The sequence below is a fragment of the Hypanus sabinus genome, chromosome 3 (assembly GCF_030144855.1).
Source record: "Hypanus sabinus isolate sHypSab1 chromosome 3, sHypSab1.hap1, whole genome shotgun sequence".
Taxonomy (NCBI): domain Eukaryota; kingdom Metazoa; phylum Chordata; class Chondrichthyes; order Myliobatiformes; family Dasyatidae; genus Hypanus; species Hypanus sabinus.
Window position 1 is genome coordinate 43,495,241 of NC_082708.1, and position 24,604 is coordinate 43,519,844.

At 39.3% G+C, this 24,604-nt stretch overlaps 1 protein-coding gene across 1 annotated transcript in view; it reads left to right on the forward strand.

The window, feature by feature from the left end:
* Positions 1-213: 213 nt before the first annotated feature.
* The window catches only part of LOC132391256 (mitochondrial intermediate peptidase-like), a 99,794-nt gene continuing 75,403 nt past the window's right edge, over positions 214-24,604 (forward strand). The window contains exons 1-6 of the mRNA XM_059964188.1: positions 214-425; positions 4,799-4,972; positions 10,915-11,003; positions 20,637-20,723; positions 21,661-21,724; positions 23,607-23,789. Coding sequence (XP_059820171.1) covers positions 276-425; positions 4,799-4,972; positions 10,915-11,003; positions 20,637-20,723; positions 21,661-21,724; positions 23,607-23,789 — 747 coding nt within the window. The 5' untranslated portion in view covers positions 214-275. The remainder of the gene's footprint in view (positions 426-4,798; positions 4,973-10,914; positions 11,004-20,636; positions 20,724-21,660; positions 21,725-23,606; positions 23,790-24,604) is intronic.

The following is a 24,604-nucleotide window of genomic DNA, read 5'->3' on the forward strand; positions in this document are numbered from 1 at the left end:
GTATAAGGGGGAAAGCAGAGCTCTGGCTCTGCGAAGCCTGCTCTCTAGACCTTACAACAGCAACCCACGGTTCTGAATCTAGGATACGGACCGGGATTTTAACGTCAGGCTGCAGTCTCGAACCCACTTTCCATCGCAGCGGTCACGTCAGTGAACTACGACACCCATAATGCCGGCGTTCGTCACGCAGGCGCACACGCATTCAGAGGGAGCTTCCGCCGCGAACATGCACTGATTTCCGGTCACCTCGAGGTCCCGCTGCACTTGTCCCAGAGATGTTGAACCGAAGGGTCCTGACGGTCTTTAAATACATTCGGAGTTGTCGCTTGAAGACCCGGAGAAAGGTTTCCACCTCCTGGTCTCCCGTGGGGGCGGCTTTCAATGCCACTTCGTCGAGCAAAGTGGATTTTTTTGGGAAAAATGTGGTGAGTAACACAGAGATTAGGAAGGAAAGGGTCGCGAGTTTGAAGTGGACGTTGCGGACAATTCGGCCAATCTTACCAGGGCAGCAGCGGCTGCACACGGCAAGATCCCGGAACGAAAAGACCAACGTGTGATAGGGGCAGCCGGTCAGGCCTTTAAATCACGCCACCGAACCATTAATGGGCACACTCTGGTGTGTGGGATAGCAAACTAACGTGATGAGTAACTAATGAAAAAATGGAAACACTTAGGCAGTGAGTGCGGAGAAATAAAGTTGCTACTCTTGAGTCGATGACTTTTCGACAGATCGATTACCTTGTTTTATTTTATGGACAAGGAATGACTGCTCAGCGTGGGAAGCCGACATACAGTTCGTTTGACAGAACACTGAGGAAATAGCATCACATGCTTCAAGAACAGGGATTTCTATTGGATGCGAACACTCTTGTATTAATTGCTCAGGTGCGATTGATGGATTTAGCGGACAAGAGAGCAGTGTCCGTTTCCTTTACGATTTCATTATTACGTTCGCCACTAGCAGGTCAGTTAGTTTAACTTGGGGTGCACAGATTATTTAAATCAGTTCTGAGGACAGTGCGAACCGTCATTCAGAAAGACGCAAATTAATCAACGATTAGAAATGTCATGGGTATCAAGAGCTTGCAGATGCTGGAAACCTGAAATAACAGCCAGAAAATCTTGGCAGATCAGGCAGTACTGTGGTGAGAGTACTTCAAGTGATGACTCTTATTCAGAACAGACAGTGAAACAAATGATCCATTCATTAAAAAGTTTGAAAGTTGTAAATCTCAAATATTAACTCTTGTTTCTCTTTCCATAAAATTACTGAGTATTTTTGGCACTTTATGCTTTATTTTGCTGAAGGAAGGTCGTATCTAAACAATTTGACAGAATATTTTGAGAAGGAAATAGGTCGACAAACCTCATGCATTTAATGTATTCTATCTGGCTTTCAGTAAGTACGCAAACTTTATTTCATGTTTCTTTATTACATAGGAGATTATTTGGTTCATCAAGTCTATGCCAGATATCAGAGCAATTCCATCAATCACCTTTCCGTGCAACCTATTCTTGCTGATACTATTTACTCGCACATGATTTTCCTACATGTTAGGAATGTTCATATAATTCTAGCATCGGGGTGGAGTAACACTTGAACTCTGGTTCTTCCACCACATCAACCTCTGCTTTCACTGGGTCAAATTCAACTGAGTGTAGCTGTAATTTCCACCACCAGACTCGCTTTCCTTTCAGCATTTTGTAGGGATTGTTCCCTTCATTCTTCTGTCCCTGCTTGCCAGGGGCTAAACTTTCTTTTTTGGTAATTATGCAGTTCAGTAGACTGAAAGAAGTACATTTGCTGTTCAAAATGTGGTATCTTCTATAATGGAGAAACCAAACACTGAGTGGTTGCTTTGCAGAGCACTTGTGTGCTCATGCTCCGTGAGTTTCTGGTTATCTGTCACCTTAATTTGCCATCCCACTCTCATTCTGACCACCTTTCAGTGACCCTGCACTGTTAAGATGGGGCCAAGGAATAACATTTCATCTTTTGTCTGGGCTCATTATAACATGCAGGACTCCAGTAAATTTTCCACCTCTGTATTTATCAGGACTGGCCACTTTTGGCTGCAATAGCTATTTTCTCTTTTTCATTGGTTTCTATGCCCTGGTCTGCTGGGCACATCCCAGTAGACTATTCTTATCAACATTACAAAGGCAAAGGAATTTAACTGCCAGATTATTTTAGGCTAAAAGAGAAACTACTTTTTATATTTCATGCCTCAGCATGTATTAGCTGATGCACAGAATATAAAAACAGAAGGATTATGCAAGAACAAAAATATAAAATACAGGAGAAACTCCTCAGTATCTTTTGGAAACCGTCAACCTTTCCAGACAGCACTTTCTGTATTTTTTTTAGATTTTCAGCATTTGCAGTTTTAATAAGTTGCATGTAGTACTTGTTGAGCCGCAGCTTCAGTAATGTGAACTGTTCTAGTCACTAGGTGAACAGTATAGTATGATGCAGAAGAAATATACAATGACGTTACCTGTACTAGAAAACTTTATTTGTGGTAAGATTTCGTAGAGTGGGATTTAAGTTGTTTGGGATAGGACACCGAGGGGAGACTTAACGGTGGCTCAGATATAAAAAATAGGAAGGATGCAATTGCCATAACTATGGGATTAAATTACAGGAGCATGATTTAAATAAATTGAACATACAGTCGGCCCTCCTTATCTGCGGGGGATTGGTTCCGAGACCCCTTGCAGATACCAAAAAACGTGGATGCTCAAGTCCCTTATTTAACCTGAATCAGTACGGTGGTCTTTAGGATCCAGTGGAACCCCGAACCTTACTTAACATGTTCAGTGTGGTGGACATTAGGACCCGGCGTAGCTCTGAATCCGCGATGTTTCTGTTCAAGAAGATAATCACGATCGTGATTGAAAATAAGGTGGAAGTAATAAAGCAATCGGAAAGAGGTGAAATGCCAGCGGTCATTGGAAAAGCATTAGTCTACAATCGGTTAACGATCGGAACAATTTTAATGGAGCATGTGAAAGCCCCTGCCGCGATGAAAGCTACAGTTATTACTAAGCAACACAGTGGTTTAATTATTGAAATGCATATATTTATTAAGTGTTTTATATGCATAGAAAGGTAAAATATGTACTATATACTAAGAAAAATGTTTGACTAATTAACGCTAAATAATACAGGATGTACCTGTGCCAACCTCAAATCCGACTTAAAGACAGACTCTGGACTGGAACTCATTCATAACCCGGGGACTGCCTGTACTTTTAAGTCATTTCTAGATTACTTATAATACCTAATACAATGTAAATACTATGTAAATATTGTATTGTTTAGGGAATGATGACAAAAAAAAAGTAGTCTGTACATGCTCAAGCAACGAGTGCTGGAGAGAGAACTTCTGGGTTTTCCAGATTGGTTGAATCCGCGGATAAGGAGGGCTGACTTTACATTAAATAGAAGGACTAGATGAGAGATAAGGAGAAATCTTTTCTTTTAGAGGGTGGTAGAGCTCTGGAAATTGTGGTCTAATAATCACTGCCTGGTATGGCGTTAGAAGCAGAAACCCCTGGAACTATTTAAAACTTACCTGGATGTGTACATTAGAGTTCTGACCTATAGGGCTTTCAATCAAATGCCAGAAGGTGGGATTAGCCTTGGCAGCTCCTTTTTACTTGCAAACAGGTGGGCTGAATGGCCTCTGGTGTTATAAATTTCCTATGTTTGTTTTTAATAAGGGATGGGCAATATGTTTATGTGTAATTTTAATTGGGGTTTAAATGCCTTCCTCAGGAAGTTCTGCATTTAGTTATTGAAATTGAATGCCAAATCTGAATGAATGTTAAGATACACATTGTTATTGAAGAGGGTAGACCTGTTTTCCTGATGGCCTGGCAAACATTCGTCATTCAATCACCACAACTGAAAAGTTCTGTTAATTTATATCATTGGTATTTACAGATTCTTTATGTGAAAATTCATTCCCTGTTTAAATTGCGTATAATTGCCACTTAATAGTACTTAATTGCTTGCAAATCATTCAGAAATAATCAGGATATGAAATGTGTTACATCCATAGAATTATTTTTTTCAATACCTAGGTTTCCATGATAGCATGAAGTTAAAATGTAAAATTCCATTTTACAGCCTGAACACGCTGACTCAAAATTTTACTGAATGAGGCCTGTCATTCACTCTTGCTGTCAAACCTATATCTCTGAACCAGGAAGGCCAATTTTCCTTGGCTAATCAGTAAAGCCTCGAGAAGCAATAGAGTCTCAAATGTCTGGATGGGAAGGTTTAGTGGACAGAGCAAGTCTTATCTGATAAATTCTGGAAACCTTTGAGTTGGCAAAGCCCTGCCAACAGTTTTGCCAAGTGCCTTGAAAACTGAGACTTGTTGTAGTTACATTCATTCAATGCTATTTAACAATGCAAGAAGTATCAAATCAGTCCTTCGATCCTGCTGTGTATTCAGTAAGATCATGGGTGGTTGAATCTTTATCTTCCACTTCATTTCCCAGCCACATAATAATATGGTTTCTTATTATATATATTCTTTCATATAATAATTTTCTCCTCATCTCAGCCATGTGACTTTATTTAATCCCAGTGTTTTGCCTCCTGTTTGTTTTTATAGCTGTTTGCTTGCTCTCTTACTGTTTTTCAGAGTGTATTTTAAGCCTGCTCCTCACCTTAGATGAGCCAGTACTGTTGTGCTTTAAAAGCTCAGTGCATTGTAGCTCATGTGAAATATAGTTTGTTTTGTGTGTTTGTAATTTATTTAAAGTGTCATACTTTTATTTTAAGGGTCTTTTTGGTGTACCTGAGCTGAGCTGCCCAGAAGGATTTCAGGTGGCTCAAGAAAATGCCTTGAAAGAAACTGAACATTTAGTGGAGCAGGCTTGCATCACTCCACCTGGTCCCCAGATTGTTCAAATCTTTGACAAACTTTCAGACTGTCTTTGCAGAGTTGCTGATCTGGTGAGTCGTGTTAACCACTTTTAAATGATATGTACAATCTGGCAATCACCTATTTTAAACTAGTTTTGCTTGTCCTTTGATTAGAAATGTGCTAATTAAAACTTTGAGCTCTGCAGTTGAAACTTACTAGTGGAAAGCTACACAATAGCAAACTTTATATTCAGGCTAATTACATTTCAGGTTAACAATAAAATAGTTTATTCTGAATTTCTTAAATATTTGGAGTTAAGAGTTAAACTACAGGAGGCAATACTTGGAGATATGATGTGGTGGCAATTACAGAGACTTGGATGGCTCAGGGACAAGATTGCTTACTTCAAGTGCTGGGTTTTAGATGTTTCAGAAAGGACAGGGAGGGAGGCAAAAGAGGTGGGGGTGATAGTGGGGACACTATCAGAGATAGTGTCATGGCTGCAGAAAAGGTGGACGCCATGGAGGGATTGTCTACGGGTTCTCTGTGGGTGGAGATTAGGAACAAGAAGGGGTCAATAACTTTCCCAATAGTAACAGGGATATCGAGGAGCAGATAGGGAAACAGATCCTGGAAAGGTGTAATAATAACAGAGTTGTCGTGATGGGAGATTTTAATTTCCCAAATATCGATTGGCATTTCCCTAGAGCAAGAGGTTTAGATGGGGTGGAGTTTATTAGGTGTGTTCAGGAAGATTTCTTGACACAATATGTAGATAAGCCTGCAAGAGAGGCTGTACTTGATTTGGTATTGGGAAATGAACCTGGTCAGGTGTCAGATCTCTCAGTGGGAGAGCATTTTGGAGATAGTGATCATAATTCTGTCTCCTTTACAATAGCTTTTGAGAGAGATAGGAACTTGCAAGTTAGAAAAGCGTTTAATTGGAGTAAGGGGAATTATGAGGCTATCAGGCAGGAAATTGGAAGCTTAAATTTGAAACAGATGTTCTCAGGGAAAAGTACGGAAGAAATGTGGCAAATGTTCAGGGGATATTTGTGTGGAGTTCTGCATGGGTACGTTCCAGTGGGACAGGGAAGTTATGGTAGGGTTCAGGAACCGTGGTGTACAAAGGCTGTAATAAATCTAGTCACAAGAAAAGCTTACTAAACGTTCAGAGAGTTAGGTAATGGTAGATATCTAGAAGATTATGCTAATAGGAAGGAGCTTAAGAAGGAAATTAGGAGAGCCAGAAGGGGCCATGAGAAGGCTTTGGCGGGCAGAATTAAGGATCTTAGTGATTGTAATGATGGCTTGCAGTAGACTGAGAAGCTTGAGCATGTAGATATTAAGAAAGAATATGTTCTGGAGCTTTTGGAAAACATCAAGTTGGATAAGTCGCCAGGACTGGATGAAATGTACCCCAGGGGACTGTGGGAGGCAAGGGAGGAGGTTGCTGAGCCTTTGGCGATGCTCTTTGCATCATCAATGTGGATGAGAGAGGTTCCAGAGGATTGCAGGGTTGCGGATGTTGTTCCCTTATTCAAGAAAGGGAGTAGAGATATTCCAGAAAATTATAGACCAGTGAGTCTTACCTCAGTGGTTGGTAAGTTGATGGAGAAGATCCTGAGAGGCAGGATTTACGAACATTTGGAGAGGTATATAATTTGATTAAGAGTAGTCAGCATGGCTTTGTCAAGGGCAGGTCGTGCCCTACGAGCCTGATTGAATTTTTTGAGGATGTGACTAAACACACTGATGAAGGTAGAGCCTTCAAATGTAGTGTATATGGATTTCAGTGAGGCATTTGATAAGGTACCCCATGCAAGGCTTATTGAGAAAGTAAGGAGGCATGGGATCCAAGGGGACATTCCTTTGTGGATCCAGAACTGGCTTGCCCACAGAAGGCAAAGAGTGGTTGTAGACTGGTCATATTCTGCATGGAGGTCAGTCACCAGTGGAGTGCCTCAGGGATCTGTTCTGGGGATGCAAAACTGGGCTGAGAAGTGGCAGATGAAGTTCAACCCAGATAAGTGTGAAGTGGTTCATTTTGGTAGGTCAAAGATGATGGCCGAATATAGTATTAATGGTAAGACTCTTGGCAGTGTGGAGGATCTGAGGGATCTTGGGGTCTGAGTCCATGGGACACTCAAAGCTGCAGCGCAGGTTGACTCTGTGGTTAAGAAGGCATATGGCATATTGGCCTTCATCAATCGTGGAATTGAATTTAGGAGCCGAGAGGTGATGTTGCAGCTATATAGGACCCTGGTCAGATCCCACTTGGAGTACTGTGCTCAGTTCTGGTTGCCTCAATATAGAAAGGATGCAGAAGCCATAGAAAGGGTGCAGAGGAGATTTACAAGGATGTTGTCTGGATTAGGGAGCATGCCTTATGAGAATAGGTTGAGTGAACTTGGTCTTTTCTCCTTGGAGTGAAGGGGGATGAGAAGTGACTTGATAGAGGTGTAGAAGATGATGAGAGGCATTGATCGTGTGGATAGTCGGAGGCTTTTTCCCAGGGCTGAAATGGTTGCCACAAGAGGACACGGGTTTAAGGTGCTGAGGAGAGTAGGTACAGAGGAGATGTCAGAGAATGGTGAGTGCGTGGAATGGGCTGCCAGCAATGGTGGTGGAGGCAGATACAATAGGATCTTTTAAGAGGCTTTTAGATACGTACATGGAGCTTAGTAAAATAGAGGGCTATAGGGACGCTTGATAATTTCTGAGGTAGGGACGTGTTCGGCACAACTGTGTGGGCCAAAGGGACTGTAGGATTTCTGTGTTGCTATGTTTCAATATATCAAATAGTTGATTGACCTGTTTCATAAATTTACACTGCTTATAAAATCATTTTGTTTGCATAATTGAAGAGCTGGCCAAGTGAATGATAGTTCAAAGTAAACTTCTTGTACATAGCCCATAGAACATCATCATGGTTCACAGGCAGCATTTTGCACAATAATAATTGTGGTATTTAGTGACAAGCTTGTATTACCTTGGAACTTTTCATATCTTGATTTGTAGGCACGTAAGCTGCTGCCTGCATAGTGGCTACTTCTATTAAATGATACTGTTTCTTCAAATCAGTAATAGTGACACCATTCTTAGGTGTTCCAATATCATACAATTTTTATCTCTACTGGACAAAAGGCTTTTTTAATAATTCTATTGTGAAACAATAGAATAAGTTACAGGTATATTTTACATTCTTCTAACCATATACTTCATTATCAGAGAGTTGTTAACAGCTAGCTGGTTTGATTTGCACTATAATGAGTACTTGGTCGAGGGGTGGGGGGGAGGGTCAAATTGGCTTGGAGTCCTGATGAAGGGTCTCGGCCCAAAATGTCGACTGTTTATTCATTTTCATACATGCTACCTGACCTGCTGAGTTCCTCCAGAATTTTGTGTCTGTTAAATTGGCTTAGAGAATGGATTCTACTGCATAGACTTATCATGGGCACACCTTTCCTTTTGTTGTACCCCACTAACTCTTTGCTCTCTTCCTTCAATCCCTTACTACCCTCCCCCCACCATCTAACCTCCTCCCAGTTTCAGCTGCAGTCATTAAGTCATGAGCTTTAAGTCATTGTCAACTGAAATCTGTGAAAGGATAGGCGAAGAAAATAAACTCCCACAAAACAAAGGTATCCTATTGACATTCTTCTGGCAATAAAAATCTGCGATAAGATTCCAGAAAATGGGGAGCTTCTCCGTAACTTGGAGGCTGCCATTCGTATAGTGGATGAAATTCAGCATTGTCTTTAGTGCATCAGTCATACGTGGAAAAGTGGCTTGAAGATCAAGACTTTCAACGTGGCATGAAGTTCAAGTTCTGCCAGGAAGTGCTGATTCCCTGCTCTCCTGTATGATTTTGAGGGTTGGACTACTAGACACCTCAAGGTATATAGCAATGAGAGGGAGGGTGAGATAGAGACTGGCAGGTGATTGGTGGAACCAGGTGAAGGTGGGAGGAAGGTAATGGGCAGGTGGAACCAGATAGCATGATGAGTCTAGGTAATGATTGGGAATGGAAGTACTTAACAAAGGGAGAGAGACCCTGGGTGGACCAGTGGGAGTGGGGAAGGAACATGGGGAGTAGGCTATCTGAAGTTGGAAAATTTATTGTTCGTGCCATAAGACTGTAGACCAATGAAGAACCTGGAACCTCAGCTTCCTTTGTTGGGAACGTGGAAATCGACAGAAAATAGGAAGGTATCACCTTCAAAGCTACACACCCATCTACCCTGTCAAGTAATTCCTGATGCACGCGTGGTGGAATATGTGAAGCCAAATTTCATCCCATGGATTTCATGGAGCAAGTCATTCTTGACCATGAGGGGCTGCTGAACTAGAAGATTAATTTATTTCTTTGCAGTCAGGTGACCAGAGTACAGTGATATCACGTTCATTTGCTTCTGCACCACTTGGCTTGTTTTAGTTATGTTGCTTTGGGATTCGTGGAGTGAGTTTTCCTTTCAAGACTGTCGTAGTTTTGTGTCTCAGCAAATTTCTCTGCATTAATGGTAATTGCATTTGAACATTGATTCTATATATCCATGTATACACAGCCATGAGAAAATGGCAGAAGTGAACCATATCACAGATGTCCACCTACCTACCCTATTGGCATTTTGCTTCATCTGTGGCAGAGTTGCTTCCTACGTTAACTTAATTATCTACTCAAAGCCACTAAACTGGAGCAGAAGGAAGTTATTCTCAATTCTGAGACGTAGCAAAAGAAGAATGTTTAAAATATGTTGCTTGTAACAATGTTCACATACAAATAGAGAGAGTTATCTTTAAATCTTTTTTGAAATAACAATTATTTTTTTAACCACTGTTTGGCATTGGGCTTTAGTCTTGAATTGTACTGATACATTGCTTAAAGCCATCAGATGGAACTTTGGTTCATTATAGTGGCCTGAACTTGGTATCTGAACATGTCCCACAACTTGCTGGCTGTTTTTGTTGAAAGACATCTGCTTGGGCTGCACTCTGCTATGTTGGGAACACCTGCCCTCACCACTAGTGCTCCTGTAACAAAGAATCGCCCAGGGGTCAGTATGGAACATAGAAGTTCTTTGAGGGTTGATGTTGGCTAGACAGTGGCAATCAGTGTGGCCACTCAGTTATGAGATGTGGATCTTAGGCCTGCACCATGGCTAGGCGAGTGAAGCTAAATGGTGGGAACTGGAAGCATCTGCTCCATTTGTTAAGCAGATCATTTGAATCCAATATCCCTCATGGCCTCTTGTTGGATGCAATGGAAATTGCTGTCTCCTCTTTGTTTGGCTTCTCAGGTCTCTACAGCCCTGATTTTTGCTAACAAAATCAATGCCCTGTGATGAGTTTTTAACATGTTACCATCGAGTGCTTGGGATTTGAGTGAGGAGAGGAACTGTAGTATCAGTGGAGTCTGCAAAAGGACATAGCAGATACTGCTATTCCCTACAAATGCCAGTACTCACCTGGGCAGTGTGCTAAAACCCACACTGCTTACTCTCCTCCACCACTGAGCTGTTGGCAATTCATTGCTCTGAAAGTACCTGTGGGGTCAGTGGTTTGGTTCCAAGTTTCAAGGAAACATAGCGCCGTCAGTGGCTTTTCTTTCTATGTATAATGCTGTGACCTAATTTAGTGCTGATTCCATTCACGTTCTTGTTCCTGAGAATGCATCCTGATGATAAGCAAGGATAAAGTTTTCCTTTGATCTTTGTTAAAAAATTTTGGTTTTGCATTTTATATCTTCAATAATTTTGTTGCCTAGTTATTTAATACTTTTTCTTCTTTTTAAACATTAACAGATTATTTTAAATTTTGACCACTCTGTTCTCCTTTAACAATTTTGTTTTGGGAAGTGATATAGCCTTCTCTCTGTATTTGTGAGAAATACAAATTGGAAAGTTTAATGCTAAGTTTGATATGTTTGTACAGAGAAATCAAGGATTACGTATTTCTATGCAATTTGTTTGTGATTATAGATGAAATAACGTGATTTATTTCACTGATTGCTCTTTTTCTTTCTTACTAGGCAGATTTCATTAAGGTAGCACATCCAGACCCTTTGTTTCGTGAAGCTGCAGAGACCACCTGTCTTACTGTTGGCACGATGGTGGAAAAGTATGTTTTCAGAATTCATGGTCTGAAAATAGTTTGTTTAGTTTGAAGACTACTTCTATGCAATAACTGAAAATCAAAAAAATTATTCCTCTCCTTAAATGTAGCAAGAGTGGAGAATACTTCAGGTTTATGTGTAATGTTGGTCGGTCAATCAAGTGACAGTTCACATGGGGTTATTCAACAAATAGGTTGCCATTCACAAGTGTAACTTGGTCCTTGGCTGTTGTCTAATTGGAGAATAGTTTCTGCTTCTCTTAGGTTTGTTGTTTTAATATACCATCCAATTGATTTTCAGACTCCCTTCAATTCCACCAAGTAGTTGATGACCATTGTGTGGAAGCTTTGTGGTGCACTGCCATAGTTGGGGCCCCACACAGCTGCTGCTGCTGCTACCCATGTTCTATTGCTTCATTGTTAGTGAAAGGCATCTGTTTCTGTTGCTTCCTCTGGAGAACCATGAGTGAAGTGCCTGCTGGAACTATTGTTGCTTTTTACAAAATGAGCTCATCTTTAAAGTAAAAATCCTACTCACACCTTGCTCATTTATTTGTAAACATGAACTCTGCATAACCTTAACCTGTCTCCTCTACTTTTAAACTCTTCTACCCTTGGAAAAGGACCTGATTATTCACCTTAACGATGCCCCTCATAAATTTATAATAAGGTCACATTCAATTTTCTGTGCTCATGAGAATTGTCCCATTCTGTCCAATCTCTCCATGTAACTAAATCCGTGTGCTCCAGCCAACAGCTTGGTAAATCTCTTATGCACTTTTTCTGCATCTACCACATCCTTTCTACAGTGTGGTGACCGGAATTGCACAGAATAACTAGTGTCTTGTACAGCTGCAACATGATATCCCAACTTTTGTATTCAATAGTCTTTTTTTTCCAGTTCTGATGAAGGGTCTCGGCCCAAGACATCGACTGTTTACTCCTTTTCCATAGAAGCTGCCTGCTCTGCTGAGTTCCTCTAGCATTTTGTGTGTGTTGTTTGTATTCAACACCCATGCTGATGCAAGCAAGCAAGCTAAGTATTTTCTTCACTAACCTATCCACTAGTGCTCCTATTTACAGGGAGCAATAAGTTTGCACCCTAAGCTTCAGCACATGTCTAAGGTCCATATTATTTACTGTCTGTGTCCAGTCAGTATTAGAAGACCCAAAATGCATTATCTAACACTTGACTGGATTAAATTCCATCTGCCGTTATTCCTCCCAACTTTCCATCTGATCTATGTCCCTGCAACTTAGGCAACCATCTTCACTATCTACAGTTTGACTAATCTTTGTGTCATCAGCAGACTTACTTATCATACCACAGAATATTTCATCCAGGTAATTTAGACAATTAGCAATGGACCCAGTTTCAATTCCAATTGTTCACTACTAATAAGGGCTAGAGAAGATGCAACAATCCTATTTGATTCCCTTGCAAAACTGCTTTAAACCACCCTGGTTAACATTGGTAAACCACCCTGCTTTGGTCCCCCTCTAGCTTAAATGCAACCTATCCTTCAACAGATCACTCTGGTCCCAGAAAAGATAACAAATATCTGAAGCATTCCCTCCTGTACCAGGTCCTTAGCCATACATTTAGCTCCTTCTAAACTCACTACCTTGTGTCCTTTTGGTAATTGGTGTTGAAGGAACTCAGATCTCTTTGCACATTATCATTTCCAAATGTATCACTATTAAATAATATTTTGACTTTTTGTTTTACCTATCAAAGTGAATTGCATCATCTTGCACCTTGTCCATGTACATTCTCATCACAATTTGCAATCCCACTCAGTACTGTGTTGTCAGCAGATTTAGATGTAATACATTTGGTTTCCCCATGCAGGTATTTGTTATCCACTGTGAGCAGCAGGGGCTCAAATACAGATTCCAATAGAATCCCAGCAGTACCCCATTAATCACTGGTATCCTGAAAAAGACTCATTTATTCCTGCTGTCAAACAATTTGCAATCTGTATCAGAATATTATCCTCAGCGCTCTATACTTTAATTATTTTACACTAGTCTCTTAGGTTGTACTTTATTAAAGACCTGATAATCCAGAATGAAAAAAATGGAACAGGAGCAAACCTCTTGATTCTGCTTGGCCATTCAGTTTGATTCTGATAGATGTATCCCAGGCTCTTCTCTGTACCACATATCCATAATCCCCAATCTGCTGATCTTTCAAAACTTGCAGTTGAAATGCTTTCTTTAAGTGAACTTCCACAGCTCTCTTTGATAGAGAATTATTGAGATTCACAATCCACTGTTAGAAGAACTTCTTGGTTTTAAATGACAGGTCCCTTATGTGGAGCAGATGGGGTTCAACCTGGAGAAGTGTGAGGTGGTACAGTTTGGAAAGACAAACTCCAAGGCAGAGTACAAAGTAAATGGCAGGATACTTGGTAGTGTGGAGGAGCAGAGGGATCTGGGGGTACATGTCCACAGTTTCCTGAAAGTTGCCTCACAGGTAGATAGGGTAGTTAAGAAAGTTTATGGGGTGTTAGCTTTCATAAGTCGAGGGATAGAGTTTAAGAGTTGCGAGGTAATGATGCAGCTCTATAGAACTCTGGTTAGGCCACACTTGGAGTACTGTGTCCAGTTCTGGTCGCCTCACTATAGGAAGGATGCGGCAGCATTGGAAAAGGTACAGAGAAGATTTACCAGGATGCTGCCTGGTTTAGAGAATATGCATTATGATCAGAGATTAAGGGAGCTAGGGCTTTACTCTTTGGAGAGAAGGAGGATGAGAGGAGACATGATAGAGGTATACAAGATATTAAGAAGAATAGATAGAATGGACAGCCAGCACCTCTTCACCAGGGCATCACTGCTCAATACAAGAAGACATGGCTTTAAGGTAAGGGGTGGAATTCAAGGGGGATATTAGAGGAAGGTTTTTTACTTAGAGAGTGGTTGGAGCATGGAATGCATTGCTTGAGTCTGTGATGGAGGCAGATACTCTGGTGAAATTTAAGAGACTACTAGACAGGTATATGGAGGAATTTAAGGAGGGGGTTATATGGGAGGCAGGGTTTAAGGGTTGGCACAAGATTGTGGGCCGAAGGTCCTGTTCTGTGCTGTACTATTCCATGTTCTACAGTGAGAGGTTCAAGATCAATAAACTTCAACAGATAAATTGGATTAAATTGCCTGCTCTAATTCCCTGTTGGGCAGAGTAAATGTGAAACAAAACTATTAAGTTCTGTGTTTCTTAGGTCTTTCAAGATGGTGCTAAGTGAAGAACAGCTTTGAACATTGGGGGTTCTATAAGTGAACAAAGTTCAAGATAATAAACTATCTTGAAAACTTAGGCCTTGGGGCAAAAGGCACAGTGCCAAAATGTGTGTGCAAAATAAGACTTGGAAGAGTGGTAAAGACAGCAAGCCACTCCAGAAGAAGGCTGATAGCCTGGTAGAGTACTGGGCAGATGAATTGCAATACAGAAAAAGCATGAGGTGGCTCATCATGGTAGGGAAGATAATAAGGGCCGAAGGATACAATTTAACTGGACTGCAAAAAGGGAGAGGTCTGAGAATGCTTGTATTGGAAAAGTATTTGTGAATATGGCAGTATAGGTTAACAAGATAGCTTTGGGAAAATTAGAGACACAGCACAAAAGCCAGCAGTTATTTTAAATCTAAGTGCAGTACATATTAGACTACAGCTGGAGTATTGCGGCAAATCTTCTGCACTGTGCTTTACTAAGGATGTCAAAGGAATGGAGAATTTACAGAAAGGTCTTTATAGAATGGTTTCTGGATAATGCATTAACTTGGTAATGAACGCATTGTAAATAAATGTACATGTACTCTGGCTGAAATGTATACCATTTCCTCTATGAATTCTGGGAAAGCACCAGGTCCAGATGGGTATACAGTAGAATTTTTTAAATGTTTTTCCGCTACTCTTTCTCCTTGGTTATGCTGGGTTTTTGAGGAAGCAATTAAATTGGGCAATCTGCCACAATCTTTTTATAGAGCTTCCATTTCTTTAATATTGAAGCAAGATAAAGACCCTACTGACTGTGCATCCTATAGACCAATATCTTTATTGAATGTAGATTCCAAGATCTTTTCCAAGTTACTGGCATCCAGGCTGGAGAAGGTATTACCCCAAATGATTTTGGAAGATTAAACCAGTTTTATTAAAAATCGCTATTCTTTTTTCAATGTTAGGAGATTATTGAATATTGTTAATATTCCTTCACATAGCACTTCAGAATGTGTTATTTCATTAGATGCGGAGAAAACATTTGATAGAGTTGAATGGCCATACTTATTTAATGTGCTTGAGAACTTTAATTTTAGTCTGACTTTCATTTCCTGGATTAAACTGATATATCATACTCTAGTAGCCTCGGTGCTTACTAACAATCAAAGATCTCCCTTTTTTCGTTTATTTTGAGGTACTAGACAAGGCTGTCCTCTTAGTCCATTATTATTTGATATTGCTTTAGAACCTTCGGCAATTGCTGTCAGAGAATCACAGAACATTTTTGGCATTAATCGTGGGACAGATATACATGTTATCATTATATGCAGATGATTTATTATTATTTATTTCTGATCCTGAGAAATCCATTCCTGCAGTTTTATCATTGTTGGCTCAATTTAGTGATTTTTCCAGGTATAAATTAAATCTTAATAAGAGTGAATTGTTTCCTTTAAATAGAAGTTTCCAATTTATGGAAATTTACCTTTTAAATTAGTTAGTGAGTCTTTCGATCAAATTAAATGTTTGTTTACTAAGTAGTCACCACTATCTTTATCTCTGATAGGTCAGATTAATGCTATTAAGATGGTTATTTTACCCAAGTTTTTATATATATTTCAAGCGGTACCAATTTTTATTCCGAAATCTTTTTTTGCTAATGTTGATTCAAAAATTTCCTCATATATATGGCAGAATAAAAATCCTAGGTTAGGTAAAATATATTTATAGAAGGCAAGGAAGGAAGGTGGATTGGCATTGCCTAATTTTAGATTTTATTATTGGGCAGTTAATATCCGATATTTGATATGTTGGTTAAAGGATTGGGATATATCTTTTAGCCCTCATTGGGTGAACCTGGAAATTAAATCTGGACAAGGATTTGCATTGGGTTCTATTTTAGGGACTTCTCTTCCCTTTGCTCTTTCTAAATTGCCGAAACGAATTGACAACCCGATAGTTAAACATACTTTACGTATATGGTTTCAATTTCGGAAATTTTTTGGGTTGACTCAGTTTGTTTTAAATATTCCTATTGTATCCAATTGCTTTTTTTTATCCTTCTATTATAGACCAAGCTTATTCAGTTTGGGAGACTAAAGGATTACTACGATTTTCTGATTTATTTTTGGATAATTGTTTTATGTCTTTTGAGCAATTATCTAATAAATATAATTTGCCTAGGTTTCATTTTTTTAGATACTTACAGATTAGAAATTTCTTAAATACTGTACTTCTTAATTTTCCAAATTTTGTATCTTCAGGTATTTTCGAGAATTTGTTTGAACTAAGTCCTTTTCAGAAAGGACTAATATCAAAACTTTACAATATAATTATGAAGATTTTCAGAGCCCTTTTATAAGACTAAAAATGATTGGGAAAGGGAACTTAACCTTACTATCCCTATTGAGAATTGGGATAAAATTCTTCAATTAGTTAATACATCATCTATATGTGCTAAACATTCATTAATACAGTTTAAAATTGTGCACAGGGCTCATATGTCCAAGGATAAATTGGCTCATTTTTATTCCTATATAAATCCTATTTGTGACAGATGTCATTCTGAGATAGCGTCTTTAACTCATACGTTCTGGCCGTGTCCGCTTTTGAAAAAATATTGGAAAGATATTTTTGATATTATTTTTGCGGTATTGAACATTGATTTACAACCTCATCCTATTACTGCAATTTTTGGTTTACCAATGATGGACTCACTCCATATATCCTCTTCCGCTTGTCGAATGATTGCATTTCTTACATTAATGGCTAGAAGATCTATTTTGTTGAATTGGAAAGAAATTAATCCTCCTACCATATTTCATTGGTTTTCTCAAACTATGTTATGTCTAAATTTAGAAAAAATTAGAAGTGTTCTATTTGATACCTATTAAATTTGAAAAGATATGGAGACCATTTATTCAATATTTTCATATGATGTAGTATGACCCTGTTCCAAGCCTATTTGTTTTTCCAGTTTCGATTTTATATATGTTGAGAGGATCGGAGTTGACGACACTGATGATTTTGTATTTTTGTGAGATATTATAAATAGCCCTTTTTTTTCCATTTTTTCTTTTCCTCTTTTTTTCTTGTTTTTTTTCCTTATTAGTTATTAGATTTTTTTTGCATAATTTTTTTCTTTTTCTTTTTTCTGTTTTTTTAAATATATATTATGATATACCTAGGTTTGCCTTGTTTATTTGTATATTGTATCGTCCATGGTTTGGGAATACTCATTTATACTGTAATCATTGCTTATGTATTCTTTCATGTTAAGTTGAAATGTGTATGTTTGTAATCCCATTATCTGTGTATCAATTTTATTTTGATATTAATAACAATAATAAAAAGATTGAAAAAGAAAAAAAAAGGCGAATTGAGGGTCTGAGATAGATTTGGCAGATAAGATTAACAATAATCCCAACAGGTTCTTCAGTTATATTAGCAGTAAAAGGGTGACTAGGCCCTTTTTAAGGCAATTAGGCCTGTGTATGGAACGGAAGAAGATGGCTGAGATTTTTTAATGTCTTTTTTTAATTCCTTTGTAATTACTAATAAGGAGGATATCATGGATGTCAAAGAAACATGGGTAATAAGTCGTATCTCTTGGACTAGAAGCTAAACAAATAATATTAGTTGGAAGTTTAACTTATTCAAAAACAACTTGAGCTTTACATGTCACCTGCTGTATTTAGAAAGCTGAGCCTGGCAAAAATCATGAGGCCCTGGCCCAGAAACAGAATATCTTTTATAAGTCAACATTGTTTTGTGCATGGGATGTTATATTTGATGAATCTTTTGGAGTTGTGTGAAGAGGTAACAAAGGGGATAGACGAAGATAGTGCAATGGTTGTTGTCTATGTGGCCTTTAACAAGATCCCATATAGCAGAATGATCTGAAAGATTAGGTCACGTGGGATTCAAGGGAAGCTAGTGAGGTGAATTCAGAACTGGCTCAATGATAGGAAATGGAGTGATTGTTGAAGGTTGATTCTCTGACTGGAGGCCTGTGACTACTGGAGTGCCCTAGAGGTCAGTGTTGGAATCTCTGTTATTCATTACTTATGTAAATTATTTCAATGTGAATATATATGGCATAATTAGCAAGTTTGACAACACTAAATTAAATGTTCCTGGTGGTGAAGCAGGTTACAGGGAAATATGAAGATCAACCAGGGAAATGGGCTGAAAAATTGTAAGTGGATTTCAACTTGGATAAGTGTGAGGTGATGCATTTTGCACATTGAACCCCATGTAGGAGCTATACAGAGAATGGCAGGGCATTGACAGGTGTTGTGAAACAAAGGGACCTGGGAGTGCAAGTGCATAGTTCACTGAAAGCAGTCATGCAAGGAGACAGGGTGGTGTAGAAAGTGTTTAACATACCAGCCTCCATCAGGCAGAAGACTTGAGTTTAGGAGTAGGGACATTCTGTTGTTGTTGTACAAGTAGTCAGTAAGACTGCACTTGGAGTGTTGTGTATGGTTTCACCTGTTATAGGAAAGCTGGAGAAGATGTAGAAGAGATTTACAAGAATAGCACCTGGACTAGAGGGTTTGAATCTTTATTCCTTGGAGTAGGGAGAATGAGAGGTGACCTTGTAGAAGGTTATAAAATTATGGAAAGTATGGATAAGATGGACGGTCATGGTGTTTTTCCCGGGGTTAGGGAGTGTAAAATGAGTGGGCACAGATGCAAAATAAAAGGTGAGAAATTTAAAAGGCAGCACAGTGTACTGAGTACCTTGTATGAGCTGCCAGAGGAAGTGGTTGAGGCAGGTACAATGAATTGTATTGACTTTATTTCTTACATCCTTCACATACTTGAGGAGTAACAAATCTTCTCTGCGATTGAGGGAAGTACAGTTCCCTTACCAGACTGTGATGCAGCCAGTCAGGATGCTCTCAATTGTGCCCTTGTAGAAAGTTCTTAGGATTTGTGGGCCCATACCAAACTTCCTCAACCAACTGAGGTGAAAGAGGCGATGTTGTGCCTTTTTCATCACACAGCTGGTGCGTACAGACCATGTGAAGTCCTCAGTGATGTGGATGCCGAGGAACTTGAAGCTGTTTACCTTCTCAACCCCAGATCTATTGATGTCAATAGGGGTTAGCCTGTCTCCGTTCCTGCTGTAATCCATAACCAGCTCCTTTGTTTTTGCGACATTGAGGGGGAGGTTGCTTTCTTGACACCACTGTGTCAGAGAGTTGACTTCTTCCCTGTAGACCACCTTGTTTTTGTTTGAGATAAGGCCAATCAATATAGTGTCGTCGGCAAATTTAATTAGCAGATTGGAGCTGTGGGTGGTGATGCAGTTGGGGTATGCAAGGAGTAAAGGAGGGGACTTAGTAGGCAGCCCTGAGGGGCTCCTGTATTGAGAGTCAGAGGGCTGGAGGTGAGGGGGCCCACTCTTACAACCTGTTGGCGGTCTGACAGGAAGTCCAAGATCCAGCTGCACAAGGCAGGGTCATGACCGAGGTCTCTTGTCAAGCCTGGATGGAACTATGGTGATGAATGCTGAACTGTAGTCCAAGATCAGCATTCTCACATAAACATCTTCCTTCTCCAGATGTGTAAGGACGGCATATAGAGCAACATTTAAAGAGACGTTTGGATAGATGCATTGAGGGAAAAGACTTGGAGCATTATGATCCGGTTTTGTGCAACTGAGACTAGCTGGAATGATGCTGTGCTCACCATGGACCAGATGGGCCAAATGGCTTGTTTCTGTGCTATATTACTCTATATCTCTTTCACCCATCCACCCACCCATCACTTGCTCCTCCAGTGGCTCCATGACTTACGTTTTTTAATGGTCTTCCTTTTTGTGTGACCACATTCCCTAACATATCTTCCCCAGTTTTTGTGCTACACCTCCACCCACCATAATCTGCCTGGATGCAGTACACCAGAACCTGACTAACCACACGCATGTCCTGTCAGCCATCTTGTCTCCAACACATTTTCTCTGCAATGGAGAGAGTTTTTGTAGAATTACCCACACTGAGCTTGGTATAGAGTGGAATATTGGATCTCATGTTAAAGTAGGCTGTGTCCAAGCCAGCAGTGAGGTTAATTTTTCTTTTGCAAGTCTTGGAGTAGTTTGATTGTTATTTGACGAACATGATGGTCTAACTATATTTTTAAAAATGACGTTGAAGTTGACCATGACAGAATTTGTTGGTGGGTTTCTCAAGTGGGAAGTTTCATTATTGAGCTGGTGAAATTTATTATCTGTGCAAAGTTCAGTGAATCATGTGTTGTACGTGGAGGGGCAGGGACAATTAGTCAAGAAGAGATTGAAATAATGAGGACTACATCAAAAGAGTGAAAATAGGTTAAGTAGACTAAGCAACCATTGTAATTAAACCTCTCACAATGTGATTAAGACCTGTTTTTTTTTCCCCTTCTTAGACTGAACACTAATATTGATCTTTGCAAGAGTTTGAGAAACCTACTGAATGATAAGGAAGCCATGAATTCTCTAGATCCAGATACAAGGTATTCTTAAGTTCAGTTTTGTATTTCATTTTATCTCAATCTCTATGAAAATTGAGAAGCTTTACTCTAAAGGTTAGGTGAAGATCAGAATGTTTTGGAAACCGCCTTCCAGAAACCGTACTGCAATATCTTTGGGTTATTTCTAGATACTCTTGGAAAGTCAAGGCACTTGTGTAACCAAGTTTTGAATCTTGGATGATGTAAAGTGTATTAATTGGCAACCAATTTTTAAAATTTTCAAAATTGAATCAGTCAGTTCATGACCTAAGCTTGTTGGTCAAACAATGTAAGCATCCTGGAAATTATTTCAAAAGTCAGTGGCGATCTAATTTCATAATATTTTGTGTAAGTTGACATTCCTGTGATCCCAGTATTCAGAAAATCCCAGACAAATATCCCTATCCATAAATCTGTCAATTATATAATAATGAAATGGTGGTACAGTGCAGCCACTGTCTGATTAGAGACTGTATTCATTGTCTCTGTGGAGTGGACTATGTGGATTTTTTCTGAGTGCTCCAGTTTCCTTTCTCATCCCAACGAGTTGCAGATTAGTAAAATAATTGCCACCTAAATTGCCCTTGGTGTATAGATGAGTGGTAGAATCTGGAGGGGGGGGGCAATAAATATGAGATGAATGTAGGATTAGTGAAAATGTGTGGTTAATTGTTGTCATAGACTGAATGGCCTGGTTCTGTGCTGTAGGTCTTGGATCCTATGAAAGACCGAGCATCCTCTTTCTCCCCCCCACCTTCAGAATCTCTGTTTTCAATAGTACCCAAGGCTTTAATATAGTTTTGAATGTAATGTGCATATTTAAAATGTACTATTTTGACTAGATGGAAGATGTGTCATAATATTTTGCTTTATATAAAAAAAAATGTCTGTCAATAATTGTACTATACCACTACATCAAGGTTGTTTCTTCATGTTGCAGGAGAGTGGCAGAGCTTTTTATGTTTGATTTTGAAATCAGTGGAATTCATCTGAGTGAGGAAAAGGTAATGGTTATAAGAGTATTGACTATTGCAACATTTTCAGCACAAGATATAAATAATTACCTGTCCCAGATTTAAATTAAGTTGTACTTCAAATTGATTATTTATTGAACTGTAGTTGTGTGGAGAAATGCAATGCAATAGACAGCTTGTATGAAGTTCCAACAAACTGCAAAGTATAATGACCAAAAGCTTGATTTTTTTTTAAGGATGCAATATTGTCCAAAGCCTAGAACACTAAGTAAGATTCTAGTTTAAATATTGATGTGGAATGTTCTGCTGCATGCATTTTGTATTGGAACTTGCTGTTCATGAAAGAAGGAAGTATACAAAGCAGAAAAGTGCTATCTTGGTCTCTTCAAAAATTTATTTTAAAGGGGTATAGTTAGGGTAAATACAAGCATGCTTTTTGCATTGAGGTTGGGTGAGACTAGAATTAGAAGTCATAGGGGAACATAAGGGGGATCTTCACTCAGAGGGTGGTGAGAGTGAACAAGCTGCCTGCAAAAGTAGTGGATGCAGGCTCAATTTCAACATTAAGAGAAGTTTGGATAACTGCACGGAGGGGAGGGTTATGTAAGGCTATAGTCCAGGTGCAGATTGATGGGACTAGGCAGAATTATAGTTCAGCATGGACTAGGCATACAGGTATGGTTGAGCAGCAATTAAACTTGAACTTGAATATTTGGTTCACATTTTCAGTTCACTAATCTTTTATACTCAATAACATTTTGTACTTGGGTTTTAATACACAGATTATTATTTTTCTAAATTTTATTCGTTCCTTTGCTACTTTCATTTCTTCAGCAGTACCACCTCCTTTTTTTTTTCTACATCCCTAAGGAAGCATACTTAACCCTGGCACTGGGCAGGCAAGAACGCCCAGAGATACATTTCCACTGCTCCAGAGAATTGTATCTACCAATCTAACTGCAATGCGTTCATATTTACTTCCAATTCCCCACCGTCTTGTATGGTGATTGCATTGTAGTTGCATGTGATGCAGGGGTTTCTTGCATTTGAAATCTTCTTTTGAAAAACATTACCTGCTTGCTTGTATCTCCCATTAAAAGCACTACACGCATTGAAGCCTGTAATATTGGCATGCTTACAAGTTCTTTACGCATGAACCAAGAAATTCCCATTGATTCATTTTATTTAATGGAGCTAGTGGACTGGAATTCATGAAATTCTATAATCACACGTATCAAATAAATCTTTTAGTTCTGTAAATTGCCTTCAAGCATCTTGCTTATCTTTACCTTTGTTATATCTGTATCTTATACTTTTCACAAACATAATTAAATATAGCACAAACAAGAGAAAATCTGCAGATGCTGGAAATCCGAGCAACACACACAAAAGGCTGGGGAACTCAGCAGGCCAGGCAGCATCTACGGAGGAAAAAAAAAGTACAGTTGACATTTCGGACTGAAACCCTTCGGCAGGACTGGAGGAGAAAAAATGCTGAGGAGTAGATTTGAAAGGTGGGGGAGGGGAAAGAGAAACGCCAGGCAACAGGTGAAACAGGGGAGGAATGAAGCAAAAAGCTAGGAAGGTGATTGGTGAAGGAGATAGAAGGCCATGGAAGAAAGGAAAAGGCTGGGAGGGTGGGGGAGAGGAGCACCAGAGGGAAGCGATGGATGAGCATGGAGATAACATGAGAGGGACAAGGAGATGGGAAATGGTGAAGGGGGAGGGAGGCATTACTGGAAGTTTGAGAAATTGATGTTCATGCTATCAGGTTGGAGGCTATTCAAATGGAATATAAGATGTTGTTCCTCCAACATAAGTGTGACCTTATCCTGATATTAGAGCTGGTCATGGATGGACATATCAGAATGGGAATGAATAATTGAATATATTGTATCTTTTCTCTTTATAGCGCAGAAAGGTGGTAAACCTTAATGTTAAAATGTTGGACTTGAACAACAATTTTTTACTTGGTACTCATCTTCCTAACAAGATAGAGAGGAAAGTTCTCCCAGAGCACATTCGTCATCATTTCTCAATACATAAGGATTATATTCATGTTAATGGACTTCATGCAGATGTACCTGATGATCTGGTAGGTGTATTGGGCAATGTTAAATATGAATTCTTTTTTCAATCATGATATTCTATGTGCTTCATAAGTTTAAAACATTAATTCTAACTATTAAATAAAATCCAACAAAAGATTTGGCCTTTTGATGGAATTTCAGCCTTCCATTTCTTAAATTCTGATCTTGCAACTAGCTTTCTGGTCTGCCATCATAACTGGAGTATGCGACATTTGGCCAGAAGAATAAACCTAGTCAAAGGATGGATCCATTTGGCTAGAAACCACATGCTGCCCTGCATTCCTGTTGAGTCTGCTTTTGTTCTGTCTTGTTGCCTGACATGTTGTAGTTGTTTTTTTGGAATCCCAGGGCAGCCCCGGTTTTATATAAGGGATGTCTGTGACATAATTGACAACAGTGCATTGGAAATGGGGAGAGTGTTTTGGAGGGTCTGGCTAGAAACCTGAGAGAGGATTTCTCCTCATCTATCAGATCCTTTGGCTCAGTTGGTAAGATATAGAAAAGGACCATATCTGATCTGATCTGGTCTGATTTCTTTGGCCTGAATTCAGATCAAGGTCCATATCCAGCTCTAGTGGTGAGTGGTACTGGTGGGCCTGTCATTATGGACGAGTGTTCTTTTACTGTATAACCTCCTAGATAGGGTACTGTTGGGCACAGATCTTTCACTCGTACTGGTGGGGAAGTAATGTGTCTAACTCACCTTGACGAAATGAGAAATGTTGCCCTCAGATGGAAATGTATGAAGCTGGTTTATTTAAAACCAACACTTCACTTTTATTTATTTTTTGATTTTCTTGACAAATTAAACTTTGATTCT